Source organism: Diadema antillarum, unplaced genomic scaffold, assembly GCF_040938485.1.
Source record: "Diadema antillarum isolate AM-2024a unplaced genomic scaffold, OU_Dant_1.0 seq00000682_RagTag, whole genome shotgun sequence".
Lineage (NCBI taxonomy): Eukaryota > Metazoa > Echinodermata > Echinoidea > Diadematoida > Diadematidae > Diadema > Diadema antillarum.
In genome coordinates this window covers 1,254,760-1,272,500 of record NW_027271587.1, presented here as the reverse complement: position 1 = coordinate 1,272,500, position 17,741 = coordinate 1,254,760, and the positions used below count along the sequence as shown (strand labels likewise).

Here is a 17,741-nt window from a genome sequence, read left to right as displayed (position 1 = left end):
GTTGTTCCTTTTGTTGTTGTTGTTGTTATACCATTAACTTGTGCATGTTTTGGTGTTCAATGAATTGTCCTTCCCGGGTGTCCTTCCCAGCTGTATGAAAGTCAAATTGACCTGCATATTATGTAGGCCTATACCGATTTGTATCATTTTTTTAATGGAAATAAATAAACTATGAATTGAATGGAATGGAATGGAATGGAATGATGATGGTCTTGTTCACCGATACATAATGGTAATATCTTCAATTGTGAAGGCATTGATCTCCCAAAGGACACTGCTCAATCCTCCTATAGCGTTTGTGCACTCGAGGTCAAGCAACTGGGTTGATCAACAAAGGATGTATCGCATTTTGAAATATTCAAAGTCCAGACCAGTATAGCGAATCCAGGCAGAGGCGCAGCCTTGAACGCACCCCTCCCCCTCCCTTTTCTGAAATTTACATTCATAGCATCATTCCTTTTTTTACTGGTCAAATCGCCTTTTATAGCGCGAGTTTTCACAAATTTCCTTTATGTTTACTGTCAGATATTTCGTTATCATTAATAGCAAACCACATTTTATTGTGAATTCAATTCAAACTTTATTTTTTATTTTTTCAAATAGAATACACAAAGAAGTATATGAAATTCGACTTGCATTTATTGAATGATGCACATCAGGAAGCAAAGAATAACTGCATTTTCATGTATATTATTAATTGTGATCAGTAACAAAGAAGAGGCATAAAGGCCTATACAGACATTTCTGCGAAAAAATGGAGGTGCCCACTCAAAAAAAAACCACACACAATAAAAAAAAAACTATGCTTGTGCTATACCTTATACAGAGGGAATGGGAAAAGAGAGGTAAAGAGCCAACAGAGTGTGTTAAAATGAGGAAAGAGGGAACAAAATAGAAAGAAACAGGAAGCAGGGGAAAGGGGAACAGAAAATATTATAGGGATGAAAGAGATGAGACAGTTCATGATGAATAAAAAAGCCAAAAATGGACAAAGCCCACAGAGACGATTAGTTATATACGCTGGCAGGACAGTAGAAAACAAAACAAAAGTCGCACAAGGAACTGCTGATAGCGCCCCTCTCCTTATAGGACTAACTTTTAGAGTTTGATCATGATGATGCGCGAATTTATAGACTGATTAAGTTATAGGGAAATGTACATTGTGTACATAATTATAATCTGCAATGCGTCATAAGCTAAAAAGAGTTTAAATGCATGTTTATGGAGGTCAGGGGTTTTTCTCTCTTCTCTTCTCTCTCTCTCTCTCTCTCTCTCTCTCTCTGCATGTTTCTTAAGCTGTAGGCCTATTTCTCTAGTCTCCCTTCATCATTAGTGTATTTCCCTATCGTGGCCTTATTTTTTGACATGACATCGTACTTATATCACATTACGTAATCCATCATTATCCTATATACATCACACCTATAAGATCCAATATTATAATTTGCTCTTTGAACAGGTCTAGAAAACAGCAACCCTCGGATTAGTACAATGGAGGTCCGGCCTACGTTCATGGATATTGTCGTATGTGGCCCAAATCACAAAATATGTTCATGTTATGTGGTCGATAGTTTTTAAATTTTGGATTATTTTATAGACTGATGTCAAGAATGGAAATTACTTTCGAGTGTGAAACTATCATGATCAGTTGGTTCGCGATTCATTAATGGCGGTGTTCTTGCAAAAGTCAGAAAGGCCAACTTCATGATAGGCCTACTGATTGGCCCTGGTATATGAGCATTGATAATGATAATGATATTAATAATGATAACAATATTTATTATTATTATTGTGAGACAAATTTGTATAGCGTATAGCTACTTAATACTCTACTGCGATGTGATGTGACAGAGCTCCTAACATTGTTACTGATTAGACACACAAAAAATAAGTAACAAATTAATCAAAGGCTTCTGAAAAAAAAAGATAAGTCTCTAACAAAGATTTGAAGACAGCAAGTGATGGGGCCCTCCTCATTTTCTCAGGTATATAATTTATTCCAAAGTTTGGGAGCAGCACAGTTGAAGGCATAATCTCCCAAAGTTACTTTTGTTTTTATAAGTGAGGTTGCTTTAGAAGCAACTTATCCTGTGTACTTCGTGTTTATGCGAATACTGACATGATTTTATTGATATTAATTCTGATATATAACCATGGGCAGGTGCTTGGCCATTCATAACTTTGTAAGTAAGTAACACCATCTTAAATGCAATTCTCTGTCTTAATATGGCAATCAATGTAACTTCATCAAAACGGGTGTAATACGTGAAAATTTTGACGAACTGGGCACAAGTCTTGCACATGCATTCTAAAGACGCTTTGCTAAAGCTTGGTTATTGGTGAATCTGGCAAGCCAAACAATAACCCATTACAATGGGCTATCCAACCATCTTCTCAGATGGAAAACGAACGAACGAACGAACGAACAAACAAACAAACAAACAATAATCAAGCCTACTGCTAATGATACGTAAACGTATATACGTAAACGTATCTTTCCCATCACATCCAAGAACGGGCATAACATATACAAGATTCTGAATTGGAAATATACTGCATGTCAATGCGATGTTTCACCATCAGGACTGAATGAAAAACTAATGTACAACTGTGTATCATTAGCATAACAACAATGACAGGAATATTTGGGAAACAACTTTGGATACTATTGACCAGATTATACTTGTATAAAGACTAGTGTAAAAAGGAGGGGACCAAGGCGTGACCCCTGTGGCATCCCGTATGGGACATCAAAATTCTTTGACATTACATCCTCTATCATAATTTTGCTGTCTGTTAGAAAGATATAGCTAAGAGTCAATCCATGCAAGGACAGACTCACTCATGCCAAAAGATGAATGTAATATATTCAACAATATCCCATGTGATCGGTAGTGTCGAATGCGGCACTTATAAAGATCGAGCAACAATAAAAATGTTACTTTTTTGTTATCCATTACCAATAAAATATCCGTTTCCGTGCTATGAAACTGCCTGTATGCCGACTGCACACATGGAAACAATTCCTACTCTCTATAGGTTGGTAAAATCTGCTACTGCAACAAGTGGCAACCCCTTCAACCAGTTTTGATACATATTGTTAATGCATAGTCTCAGATTGTCATAACTCAGTTCCATACCATGCTTTTTTTTTCAGAAGTGGCCTACTATACTAGTGCCACTTTTGCTACCTCATACAGAATACAAAATGTCGCTGTTCATTTTTTTTTTTTTTTTTTGGGGGGGGGGGTCTTTTCTTTAGTCTCTTTCTTCTGTTTGATAGAGCATGATCACATCATTGAGAACGGTCTAATCTGTTAGTTGTGATAGTATCACACAAGTGATGTCCGTCATGCATGGAGTTGATTTTGGGGCTACATTAAACCAAAATTGATATACATACAGACAGAGATACCCCACCATGCATACTATAAGTAATACTTATAGCATGCATAATGGGGTATAGTCTTTTAACTTGAAAGCATAAATTAATAATTGTCCACTGATCGTGAAGCCAACATGAAGCGGAGTACTAGTATATAATCTGTTTAGAAAGTCGAATATGCAGTGTAGCACGTGCTACCAGTGTTCATACCACTAGCTAGGGAGGTGGAAGGCTCACCTCCCACCTCTCATACATTATGTACAATGATATTCTTCAGCGTAAGATAGAATTAGCTTAATAAATGATCACTTTGGCCAATATGGATGACACGTTTCATGATACGATGTGACTTTTAAATAAGTCTTTTTCTATATCAAACGCACAATACACAATACACACACATATGCCCCACTCTAGCATGATAACAAAGCTGAACGCTTCACTCTCTCCATGTACACCTCAATCGGGTTCCCTGCAGCGTAGTTGGATTTAGCCTATACATTGTACTTATGTCGTCGGCGGCATCTCGAATCGAGCATGGCCATCATGCATCACTATCTTCATTTCATTTCCAAACCGGATGTTAAACCAACCCTAATATGAGCTTATGGGAACTTGTTTAACCTTTGACACACAAATTTGTGCCTAAATTAGGAGATACTAGTACTCGTTACTAGGTAGTTTGTCGTGGCAGAATAATTGAATATCGTTTTCACTCCATAGTCACTTCCACTTGAACATTTTCACCTGGAGTGAAGACTAATGAAAACAATAGCCAGGGATTTCCCCTGTATGTTTGTACTGAAGTGCCGTGTGCATTGACCTCACACGCGGATCCTGCAGCTGGGACTAGCCACAGAAAGAGCGCATGCATGCGTGCCCGCCCCTCAGGAGATCGTACACTAAGTTATATACGAGCACTGCGGCGCCGCCCGTACTAGTATGAAAGATCAATGTGTGCTGTGCTTTCCTGTGGTGCACGGAGAGATCGGAGGTTCAATTTCAGCATTACTAGCACGTCGACGGGTAAGGTGAGTTGTGAAATTACCATGCACTCGAAAAGAGCTCACTCTAGCTTAGCTGAACGCCACAATTTCCAGTATGCAGGACCAAAGGCAAAGGCGATAATCCTGAAAACTTAGCAAGCACCCCCGCCCCGCTGGCGATTATGAGCTGCCCGTCACGCTTGAAAGATGATATTTTGATCATGTAACCAGTGCAGTGGCAGTGTAGTGCATGCACGAAAACAGGAAGTCACCATAATGAACGGGCACACTGACTAGCGTTAGCGCAGGCTATCTGATATGACGTAGTGTCTACATATATTTCATTCAATTTTCTTGCAATCATCATACCATTCATGGTATTTCAGTTAGCACAGGTAATTTCTGATCTCATGGCCTATAGACTAGTGTGGTTCAGTTCATTTTAATTTTTTTTTCACTAAGCTGTGACCTCCCCCCCCCCCCCCACCATTCATTGACAAAAAAAATGAATAAATGAATAGAAAAAATAGTGTATTAGTACAATGTAATTTACCCTACTAGTACTGGTGTGCTGAAGTAGTAACTGTGATCGTGCGACCAGCAGCCCATTACGCTATGCGTATGGGCTGGTCGCAGTAACTGAAGTAGATGCCTAACGTTACATGGTTGCAAGGGTTTAGTAGCTGGAAAAGAAACAGCAGACTTTAAAAAATCTTAATAATCATCAAAAGAGTCCTTCAAGTTCTGCAACAAATCAATTATTTTCAATGCTGAAAGTAACATTTGGTATTACATATGAAGCCCTTTTAGTTTCAAATAACCTGAAGGAAAAAAAAAAGAACATTGGCATATTTGTTATTCAGTTATTGATATAGACAGAAAGATCCGTTTGTCCGGAGGACTCTTTTATATTTTGCCATTAACGCTGTCCTCTGAGGGGATCCGTGAAGCCAGACCTAGTCTCCGCGGTACATTTCCCGACGGATAGATACAGACCGATCTTTCGGTCAACTATTGATAGTGCCCCAAAAGACAGGGCTGCCAACTCTCACGCAATTCAACCAATTTTGACTGTCTCACTCTGATAAACAAAATCTCATGCTAAACCCCCAAAATGGAATGTGCATAACTACAAAAATAAATATATCTCTAAATTCTCTGTTGTTCCGAATATCGATGTGCCCAAGCCCAACATTTCGAGACTTTCCCGCGTGGGTGTAAAGCTTAACCCATAATACCGTAATTGTTTTCGGTTCGCGCGCAAAGACAAGCTATTGGATTACGATTGGTTTCTACCTATACCACGTGAGCGTAGCTTGTACTTTTGAAAAATTACAGTAGGGGTCCTACATGTATGGCTATAGATGTATGCTTTACATCGCTTTACATACACTGACTGTGTACGTAGTACCATGGACCTAGGTCCATGGTAGTACGTACATACGTATAGCCACACAGCAGGCCGCCAGGCGCTAGCCAGGAGGTCGCTCCACTCCCTCGCAGTGTCTCACGCCAAACTCAAGGTTGGCAGCCCTGCAAAGAGCACTGTTTCCATTCTGAATTGAGCACTGAAAAACAGAAACCTTTCTTGTATTTTCTTTTGTAGAAGATGGCTGACACCTGTTCATGTGGTTGCCTTGTTGCATCTCTTATACTGATACTGGTCCTGATTACGACAGTCAGTGGAGGAGATACAGTCAATGCAGGGAAAGTAGACCCACAAAGGGATAAATCAGCCAGGTGGCCCGGTCACCTGGAACCTCTCGGGTCGAAAGCTATCAAGAGATCCATTCCAATACTTGAGGGTATGTAAGGCTCATTCTATCTTTGATAACTGTGTTGAGTGAGTTGTTAAATTCTTGGAGCTGAGTTAGGAGTTTTTCAGTCCAATCATTTTATAACCAATTGCACCCTCAACAAAAACATTTTCAAAGTATAAGATGCCAAAAAAAAAAGAAGAGAGCAATGAACAATCAAATATAACTGACTGAAGACAAGAAAAGGGACTGAGAAAAAATTACGACATTCGAATATTACAAAATCCTGTGAGATGTAAGAGTAACACCATGCTGCTTTAAGGCTGGTGAGGGATATGATACTCACTGTTAGTGATGTCACAGTATATTTTCTGCAGCTTATGGCAGATGACTTCTTGACATGAAAAAAATTTATGAAACTTTAATAGATATAAAATGTTTTTATTCAGTTTTGGAAAGCAGTGTATAACCTTTGAATGGAAAGTATCATAAGATGTATATAAGATGTATTCTTCCATCAGGACTATCATCAGTATCTTTATTCAAACCATCCCTAATGCTGACGTGATAACACATGGCACATCTTGGTATACCTGGTAGCTTATAACATGCAGTGGCACTATTTGTATCAAGTCATAGATGTTGGTACTTGAATAGAATAATGCATTACCATAATATCACAATTCTTCATTCCTCAACAACTCGTAATGTAGGTTGTGATGATTTTTGTATCTACTACTATAACATTTTAAAATGTCCTATGTCTTGACTGTGTCATATAATGATGAGGAAAAGAATGTCATGCTGTGGTTGAGAGCATGTAAGTAATTCATTTTGACAAGAGACTGAAAATGTGCAAAATTCAGTGAGTAGAGTATTGTGACAGATACCTGAATGGAAACATTTAAAAATACTTGGTTTCTGTCCCTGACAGAGTTCCCATCACCAAAGACCTTCTTCCTGGACCATGTCTTGGGTTCACTACCGGTCCTCTTTAGAGGAGGAGGAAGACTGTCTCCAGCATTTAAGCTGTGGACAGACCAATATCTCAGACTGAGGCCAGAGTCTCAAACCACCATGGTGGATGTTGAGGTCCGAAAGAAGGAGAATCGAAAGTTGCCCACAATGAGGGTCCTTTTCTCTGAGTTTTTGGAAAGATATAAGACACATGATGAATACATGGTGGATGGTGTTCCAAAATTTCTGAGGTAAGTCGAGAATAAAAATTTTGTATTAGTCAGTCATGCACACTTTGTAGAATAACATATCTGTGGCAACAGTTTTGTTTGTAATTTGTTCAGGCTGATGTGGTCCCTCTGAATGCGTATCTAAGCAGTTTTGTTGTAGTATTTTTGCTTGAATAATAGTTCATGTCATTTGGATCAAAAAAAAGTGTATGAAAACTGAATCAATTTTTCATGTTTCAGGGATGATGTGGTTGTGCCCCCACCCTTGGTTTGTGATGATATTCTTGAGAGGATTGTGGATGCGGTGAGTTTATCAAGATTTGTGTGTATTTTTTGTTTAATGTCCATGTAATCTGTAAAGTTTTACTAATCCAAACCAGTATCACTGCGAACAAAGACTCAACTACAGCCGGGCTAACAAATAAGCAACCAGAAAGAAATCCAGGTTGTAAAAAATTATTATTTTTTTGTAATTTATGTTTCATATGATGATAATAATACAAAATGTGGTCATTGTATAATAGCTGGTTTTTATAGCAATTTTAATCAGTAAAACCCCCAAATAATCATGCTTTTATGAAATTTGCCTGTAAGCACAGTTTGCGTTGAAATTGTACACAAATTCATGTTTTTGAGCAATTTTTGGTCTGACATGCACGTACATATTTATGCGCAACTTCGGAACCCCGCGCCCGGGCATCGCAAATTTGGTGTCAAAAGATGCGGGGGACTCAAAAGAAAAAAGTCATGAAACGTCGCGGCGATAACTTTTCGCATTAGCGATACATCGCGCGAAACGTCGAGGGGGGGGGGCCTCGTATGGTTAAAGGGAACCCAAACCCAAAGAGCAATATGGATTGAGTGAAAGCAGTAACATTAGTAGAACACATCAGTGAAAATTTGAGGAAAATCAGACAATTGATGCAAAAGTTATGAATTTTTAAAGTTTTGGTATTGGAACCGCTGGATGAGGAGACTACTTGAGGTTATGATGCATGTGTGGACAACAATATAAAGAAAATATAGAGAAAATTCCACAAAAATTCACTTTCTAGCATTATGAAAGAGCACTTTGACTAACCACTTACAGAAAGCAGGGGGGATAATTGCTACCCTTAACATACAAAATGTCAGTATCAAGTTGATGGAATTTGTAATTGTCATGAAAAATGAATTTTGTGAAATTTCCTGTATATTTTCTTTGTAATGTTGTTCACACATACGTCATAATCTCTAGTAACTTTCGCATCGATTGTCCGATTTTCCTCAAACTTTCAATGATATGTTCTACTAATGTTGCTGCTTTCACTTAATCCACATTTGGGTTTCCTTTAACCACTGGGCCATGACACCTCCATGATATAAATCAATATATTTTATAGATGTATCTTTAAACTTACAAATCATATCAGTGCAAAGGTTTGAAATACAGTATACAACTGTAATATGAAAGCAGATGTACCAGGTACATACAAGATGAAAGTCACATATAAGGGTGCCACACTTAGGCCTGTCTGGAAAAGTTTACCCAAGTTAATGCAAACACAGAATCTACATGACACCTTATGATTGCCTACAATTTCTGGTATTGTGACATGTTTCACTTTCTATTTTGACAGGTCATGTGGTTCAGCAGTGGAGGAACTAAGTCTGTGCTGCACAATGATGACACAGATAATATCAACTGCCTCTTCAGTGGACAGAAAGAAATTCTTTTTATCAACTACACCCAGTATAGACATAAGGTATGCATCAGTACAGCCAGGTAGGTAGTATAGTACCTCTATGGCACAGTCAGATGATATGCTCGTTATATTGATCTTATAGTGTATGAGCATACTAGTATATTTTCTCTCTTCAGCAACATACAAAGAATACCTTAAATTGAATGCACCATGCCCAAGGCTAGAATCAAGAGAATGAAGTCCGTGTGTGCACGTGAAATCCAACAGGCTAGGCATTGTGACTGTCTCATACCATTTTCATTTCAGTCATTTCTTTAGCTTCCACTCACCAGTATTGAATGTGGATAAAGCATTAGCCAAGCCTTTAAATCAATTCATGCTGACATATTTAATACTGCCTGATACTAAAATCTGAAGTATTTTCTTTAGTGAGTATACTTAAGTGAATCTGATTTTGCCTAAATTCAGGTGCTCGTACGAACTTGTATCATGTTCAGTTATTTTCATTGATACCCTAAATGTTTATTTGCCAGTCATTTCCTGATTTTGTATGTTTGGTTTTATGTTTGTTTGTTTGTTTGTTTTATGATTAGGTAAATCTTGACCATCCTGAAGGGAGCTATTCCAGTATCAATGTAGAAGAAGTTGACATGGAGAAATATCCTGGAATGAGGGATGTTGAATTTTACTATGCCAAAATGTTTCCCGGTGACTGTGTCTACATTCCATACAAATGGTGAGCAAATGCTTGGATGTGTAGTGGTGATATACCATAGTGGTAAAGGTATTTGGTGCATTTGTCAGAGAACCTTCAATACAGGTGTTATAGACTAATGCATTCATTTGTTCAAAACTATCCCTCAAATAGATTAGCCAGCATAATAAGATGATATAGATAAATCTGAACATAATATGGAACATTCAGTGGCTGCTTTCATCCTCATAAAAATCTGTATAGTGTAAAACAAGGAATGTTCGCGTGTATTTTAATTTCATGAATTTCGCGAATGCCAAGATTTGCGAAATTAAAATGCACGCGAAAGTTCTTGTCTACAATATGTGCATTGAATGCCAGTGGCAGTTTGCAAAAATTTTATTCCACAAAAAAGGCCTTCGGCTCCAATTCGTGAAAAATTCATACCACGAATATATCATGTTTTACAGTAATACTTTCAATTGTAGATTTTAAAGTGGCTGTTTTGAAAATTGTTTTTAAGCACAGAGAAACATGACTGAATATTGGTTAAACTTTGACCTCATATCCAGGATACACCAAGTGAACTCCATTGGGCGAAACCTTGCTGTGAACCTGTGGTGGGAGCACTCTTGTGAAAACATCCCCAGTCCAGAGATTTGTGGTGACATGGGAAGACATCTTACACTGGCAGACATCTCCTTAGTGGCCGAGAAACCACTTCCTTTCCATGAAGACTTCGAAGAAGATGAGCCTAATCCATAGTATGTAGAAATATGAGTATAGACCTGGGGAGTAGGTATGTGGTGCTGTATGCAAAGGGCCCATACTGTTTCCGATAGATGTGTTTCCAATATTCCCAATAAAAAGTACATTTGCTGTCATGATAAGTATTATTCACCTCAAGTATTGTTTTGGATTGCCGGCTTGTAATTTTGATACACACGCTCCGCTGACTATGCAATTCCACATGCATACAGTTGGTTGTTTCAGCATTAATCGACAATCATCTATGAGTTCTTTTACCTCTAGACTGTGTACTGTGCGATGGAGTGATCAAAGAAAGAAAGTTGAAGGAGTAGTCTCCTTGAGCTTTTGCCATTTTGCTGCTCAAATTTGACACTTGCCTCTCTGACAAGAGGGTTATCTGGAGAAAAGTGTGTAGACAGGAATCAGGCTTTCAGCACTGGGCTGCTTCCAGCAGCAAAGACAGTGTGACTTCTCCTGTCTGACAAGTCTTGAGTTTAGTATTAGTGCTGCATTCTTCACAGTGACATACTTAATACCTGTATTGACATGATTTAGTTTTACTTGTCTATTTGATATTTTGCTATTCTTTTTTTATTTCTTTTCCCTTTAGCCAAAAGCTTTTGGACATCATGGCATTGGATGAAACAGTGTCATTTGAAGATTTTAAGCACATCTTGCAATATGTGAGTAAAGCCAATGGCAGTCCCTTACCTTCTTTTTCTAGCTTTAAGACATGACATAGTATTGTATGATATGTGCTTGGAAGTGCATACTTTGTCCTTCTTTAAAGTCTTAAGTTGCAAGAGTATTATGTATGTATTGTATGTGCTTGCAATCAGTCACAACACTTCGTGATCAAGATTTGGCTCACTCACACCACTATCGCTTCTAGTCTTTACACAGCAATCTGCTGGATTCACAATAACCTTCCTTTCTGTACTTGATCAGCATGAATCATTATGTATCTTTTTGTTACATAGCTAAAATGACTCTTCCTTCTGCAAGCAAGTGAACAAAGTGGACACAGAGATGTGCATAAATAGGACTCAAGTACCGGTATAGGATCCCACATAAGTGTAGTCTGTTTGAGGCTAAAATGGATGTCTGTCAGCACCCATTTCATTGGCACTAGTTGTAAACCCACCCAATGGGTCAGAATCCCTAGTACCGGTATATTGTACAGAAATAATATCAACTCATTTTATGTGGGGTTGGCATTGTAAATATTGATCATTGTGTAGTTGCATATTGCTGTATGTACATATCATATTTGAACGCTCAACTGTTCAACTACAAACTATGTGTGTCATGTACATGTATAATATCCCACAGTTCATCGAGACTTGATGTAGGCGCACCATATACTGTAAAACATGATATATTCGCGGCATGAAATTTTCGCGAATTGGAGCCGACAGCCTTTTTCGTGGCATGAAATTTTCGCGGATTGCCACTGGCGTTCAATGCATGTAGTGTAGACAAAAACTTTCGCGTGCATTTTAATTTCGCGAATTTTGGCGCTCGTGAAATTCGCGAAATTAAAATGCACGCAAAAATTCCTCGTTTTACAGTACTCACTCTTTACTAGATCATTGAATCTTAGAGTATAAGCAAATTAAAGGTCAAATGAAAAAAAAACGATTGTCTTTATGGCTGAAGATGTGTCATATATTTTAATTTTCAAAATTAAAATAAATGCAACAATTTGTTACTTTAACAGAGGGGAATTGCTTTACCTACCCGCCTGACCTCTTTATAAGGAGAGTTCAGTGTGATTACTTGGGTTTAAACTGGGAAAAGTAGTACAATATGTCCAATAACTGTTCCAATCAGGCTACATACATGTATATTCATTTGTATATTCTGTTGATTATCATATCTAATGAATTTTTCATAACACATAGTGTTATATATCATTTTGTAGTTTAATTCCTCTTTTTTCAGAGAACTCCAGAACTCAGTGATCTGGATTGGAACGAGGAGTGCGATCATCTTGCCCGTGAGGTACAAATATTATTAATCATTGTATTCTCTCTTTCATGAAAATGAGGTCCATAGTTGCTTGCTTGTTGTTTTTTTTTATTTCCAGATTTAACATGATTTTGAAACACAGCTTCAAATTGAATCAATAGCCTTCAATAATTACCCATTACAATTCAATGCCTTCCAGTGCTTATTAATTGATATCACAATGTGTTTGCCCTGTATGCATGAATGATAGCTCACACTTAAATGTTGACATATGTGTTACATAGTAGTGATTTTTCTCTATTGCAGGTGTATGATGAGCTGGATGTTGATGAAAATGGTGTAATCTCTAGAGCAGAAACAAGGAATGCTATAGACCACCAGGTGGGTCATTAGATGGAAGGCAGGTACCACTGTTGACTTCATGTACTAAACCAAAGTGTAATCCCTGGGGATGTTAGAGCCATACAGAAAGCCTTCTCAGTATCTGCAAGATATGTTACCCACTTCATGTGCAAATAAGCAACTTGCTAGATTTAAATAAAATCATTGTCCTTCAATGTTTTTAATGTCCCTCATTTTTTTGAAATATATTTTTGAATGACTAGCAATCTTGTAGAAATGGTACATTATTACCCTACTGGAGTGTAACACTGCTGTTTCAGACCACGCGCACCCATGATCCCTTGCAAATGAAAAATGGCTACCTTTAACTGGTTCATATGTGGGGATAAAGCTGTTTTGTTATCATGCAGTGTAGTCTATTTCACTTCACATTGGCAACGATAGAGTCAGTCTGACAAAGTGATGGTGACTTGAGCGAGTGTTGCAGTTTGTACAAAAATAAGGTAGGCCTGTGAAATGTAGGCATTTGAAAGAAGTCCAAAGTTGATGCCCCTTAAAGTAAAGGTCATAATAATTTTCATCACCATTGTTGTCAATATCATTGCTAATGTCATTGCAATTAGCATAGAGTGCGTATAATGGCTTGTGGTTAATTCGTTAAAGTTTTTTTTAATGCTTTTGTGGCAGGATTCAACATTTCATTTCCGGCTAGAAGGCAAGCTGTTGATGATGACAGACATTGGCCATGAGCAGGCAGCCCAGAAGAGATTGGTCAGTATTGTGTTACACCCTGTCTCTTTAGTCTTGTCATACAACAGTCACTCACAGGAAAAACAAACAACAAAAACAATTACAACAGTAATCAAAAGAAGAATATTTTTCTTTTTCGATAATCTGTTATGTGAAAGTGAAGTAAATGTAAGCTAACTTTTAGGTATTTGTAAAATTAAAACCATTCCACCATGACATGACTGCACCCAAACTTCTCCTGGATCATACAGGAATATTACTAGTTGGGATTTACCACTCTCTTAACCCTAAAAAGACTGGGCTATTTTGATGCCTCGTAGGATGGGGGGGGGCGTTGGCCGTTGACCATGGGCCGTTGACCGCGCGATCGCAAGGGAAATTGGCACGCGTGTCACCCACAAATTAATCTACAAAACTGAATAGGTAATTATTTCACAAATATTCAAATTTATTTTATCAATTAATTATGCTAATTTATGCATTGATTTTAAAAATTGGCTGTAAATCTGTAATTAAAGGTCCATAACTGCTAATTTTTGGCTTAGGTACTCTGTGTAGGATTCTTATTGAATGTACATAAAAAAAACGGCATTATCAAAAAATTTTTCTTATGTATTTTTTTGTTTTTAAGATTTCTTATGTATTTCATTGTTTTCTCGACTTTATGTTTTTCATTGTTTTTTTCGGTGAAACTTGTCCGCGGACATTGTTCCGAACAACAAAATATGTTATTAATTGATATTAATCAATAAAACCCCAAAATAGTCATGCTTTTATGAAATTTGCCTACAAGCACAGTTTACATTGAAATTGTACAGGAATTCACGGTTTTTAGCAATTTTTGGTCTGACATGCACATACATATTTATGCGCAACTTTGGAACCGCGCACCCAGGCATCGCAAATTTGGTGTCAAAAGATGTGGGAGACTCGAAAGAAAAAAGTCATGAAACATTGGGGCCATAGCTTTTCGCGTTAGCGATATATTGCGCGGAACGTCGAGGGGGGCCTCAGAGGCCCCCCCCCGGCCTAGTTAGGGTTAACAAGCAGGGAGAGGTAAATAGTAGACCTGCATATTACAGTTTCCAGCTTATTATAAAGTCTGTAAAGTAGATAAGCATTCTGCTCGCAGTTTCAAAATTTCCCACGTGTGAATTTCTAATTTTATGTGTATTCTGTTGAAGATAGATTTGGGTAGATAAAGGAGAGGCAGGACTTTGTGTCATTATTCTCAAGAAGGGACTTGAAACCCGTATCTGACTACACTGTGTGATTATTCTTACTCAAATAAACCCTCTGTTGTATGTGCACTTTGATTTTAGCTTTGAAGGAATTGCAAATATTTTCAATGAACAAACCAAAATCTTTTTATTTGCATGCGTGAATAACTTATTCAAGTCCAGACTTCCGAAAAATACAGTATGTGATTACAGTTTCTTTGTGACTCCCAGCTGATTTGAAACACAACTGACAAATGTGGCAGTCAAACAAATGATTTGATGGAAATTTCTTTTTCCCATAATGTACTGCATAAGTTGGCCAGGTTTGGTTTACACTATAGATTGTGCTGTATTTCGAGTTCAATGAAGTAGCTGTCTAGACAATACAGTGCACTCCCGTTATAATGAACACAGTTAAAACAAACTTCCGGTGACAACAAAGTAAAAATTTAGGCTGCAACATTACCTGCTCTATGTTTTTTATCGTATATAGAATGAAATTTGTATATAACGAAAGAAAACTGCCAGTCCCAAAGACTTTGTTGTAAAGGGAGTCCACTGTACATTTTAAATAGTCCAAAAATACAGTGAAATAAGTGAGAGACCAATTAGCCCCTTTTTCATGGAATAAACACAGCAGCATGCAAGCAATTTGTAACACAAGTTATAATGCTCATCACACGGACTGTTGTTGGCTTCTTGTTGACAGAGGGAATATGAAATAGAGAAAAAGAAGAAGGCCACGAAGGAGAAGGATCCCAGCATCCTAATCCAGGAGGTAGAGCCATTGGACCTTGAGGAATTAGAGAAGCTACTCAATGAGAGGAAGAAGATGGGAGAGGAGGAGGAGGCAGAGGTTACTCTACAGGAAGTCCAGCCTAAACAACATGGAGACCCTTCACTTGATCTCAAGGTGGAGCTCTAACACATGTTCAGATAGAGTTCAGAATTAGTCTAGATCTAGATTTACACACTAAAAGATGACATTATTACCCCTCGCTTGTTTTCACGGAATACAGGAAACATGTACGGTCTGGTGTCATATTCCATTTGACCTTCCTTTGAACCAGAAAGTCCAGCCTAAACAGCATGGACACCTTTCTCTTGATCTCAAGGTGGAGCTCTAACAAATGTTCAGATAGAGTTCAGAATTAAATCTAAATCTAGATCTACACACTAAGAGATGAAATTATTACTGCCTACTTGTTTTCACCGAATACAGGAAACATCTACGGTCTGGTATCATATTCCATTTGATCTCCGGCCTTGTGGAACATGGCATAAGACCATTGATATATATATTGTATGTCTATTTCTTGAACAAACAGGGGGTAACTAATAGTATCATGGCTAGACTAGGGCAAGACTCTACCACTCTACAATAAAGTTGAGCTGTGACATGTAATATGCCTAGCGGTGTCGCAGTGCTGTTGACATGATGCCAGTAAGCTTTATTTTATAATTGGGATTTCCCCAGATGGTAATAATGATACACTATTAAAGTGAAAGAGTTGAATTAATTTGATTAGTGTATCTTTTTCTGTGTCAAATTTAGTTGCCATTGCACAATACTTGATAGAATGATAGTAATATGATTTTACACAAATCATGATACATATATGAATATGCATAAATAATATGCATGTATCAATGGTCCTTACATTTCCATTATGTGTTTACATGCATGACACACAGAGCATTGGTACTTCACAAGATTGAAATAAAAACTTTCTCCTTTTTCTTAAAGGTGGAGTTTTGTTTTGAATATTAATTGATGCAAGGTTTAACATCACCAGAAAAAAACAAAAAACAACGACAACTTGCAGATATGGTGGCAGGAATGTGAATTTCTTATTGATTTGTGAGGTTATCAGTGTAACTGTTTAAAACTTTGATATAGGACTCTCAAGTCAAAGTGGTATCTCTAGGAAATGCATACATGATGATGTCTCTCCTTTTACTTCATTCCAGGTCTTCCATTTGCACTTCAGCAGTTTTAAATATGGCTTGGTGTAGGGTTGTTTAGACACACCTGTGGGAATATGATGTCATAGATGTAAACATTTGTGCTTAGTTGATACTTCATCTCATTGATGATATCGTAGGTTAGTTTCTCTTCTTTTCATATTCAAATTATGAACAATAGATGGAACAATGGACAGCAAACATCCAAACAATTGTAATGATGAAATTATGAATTGAAATGAGAAATTTTGCCTGTAGGGGCTTCATATCAACATGATCTGATCACCTATCAGGCATATGCTTTTTTTAATGATTTAGCCCCAAATTCATATAATTAAATCCAATTTCAAGTGGGGGTTGTTGAAATCCTGTAACAGACACAAAGTCCACTGTTCAAATGTATTGCGTCCACTTTTTCCATTCTATGTCTTTCATTCATGTACATGTATATGCAATATATGTATTATATGGTTGGTTCCAGAATCTTGCAAGTGCTAAAATTACATGTTTTTATTGGACAAAATTTGTATGTTAGTGTATGTTGTTTTCTTTCATTTGGGTGCAAAAACCTTTAATAGTAGCTGATGTTAGTTACGTTGTAGTACAGAATGTGAATGGGCAGTGAGTATCTCATCCATTCTGTCCCTTCACTAATGAAATTATGATGTTATTCAAATAGTGGGCAACAAATCCGTATGTATGTGTATGCCTTTACTTGCTTGAACGTGTAGTACTGATTTCTCTCAGTGTACAGTGTTTCCTCTTTCATCTCAACAACTCAATGAAATCTAAGTGATGAAATCATTTTTGTTTGTTTGTTTACTCAGCCAGATAGAAGCAATAGTTCTAATCTAATCTAAGCCCGATGATACCGAACAAATCTGTGATGAGCAAGACCTATTTGCAAAGGGCTCGTTGGGATGACAAATATGACCCAAAGTTTATTTGTGGTTGGAACAGGGTGGGCAGTCTGGTGTAATCCTGGAGACTGCACAAAATAAGGCTTGTGACATGTTCACAGTGCAGCCAGACCGTGTTTTCATGGCTTC

General features: G+C 37.6%; 1 protein-coding gene across 1 annotated transcript; it reads left to right on the top strand.

The window, feature by feature from the left end:
- The first annotated feature begins 4,371 nt into the window (after nt 1-4,371).
- LOC139737126 (bifunctional peptidase and arginyl-hydroxylase JMJD5-like) lies at nt 4,372-17,461 on the top strand. Its single transcript, XM_071647803.1, has 12 exons — nt 4,372-4,416; nt 5,978-6,176; nt 7,063-7,336; nt 7,556-7,619; nt 8,935-9,060; nt 9,594-9,736; nt 10,267-10,458; nt 11,055-11,127; nt 12,389-12,448; nt 12,722-12,796; nt 13,445-13,528; nt 15,437-17,461. Exons 2-12 carry the CDS (start codon nt 5,981-5,983, stop codon nt 15,650-15,652), a joined length of 1,503 nt encoding a protein of 500 aa, XP_071503904.1. The 5' UTR covers nt 4,372-4,416; nt 5,978-5,980; the 3' UTR covers nt 15,653-17,461.
- The last annotated feature ends 280 nt before the right edge of the window (nt 17,462-17,741 follow it).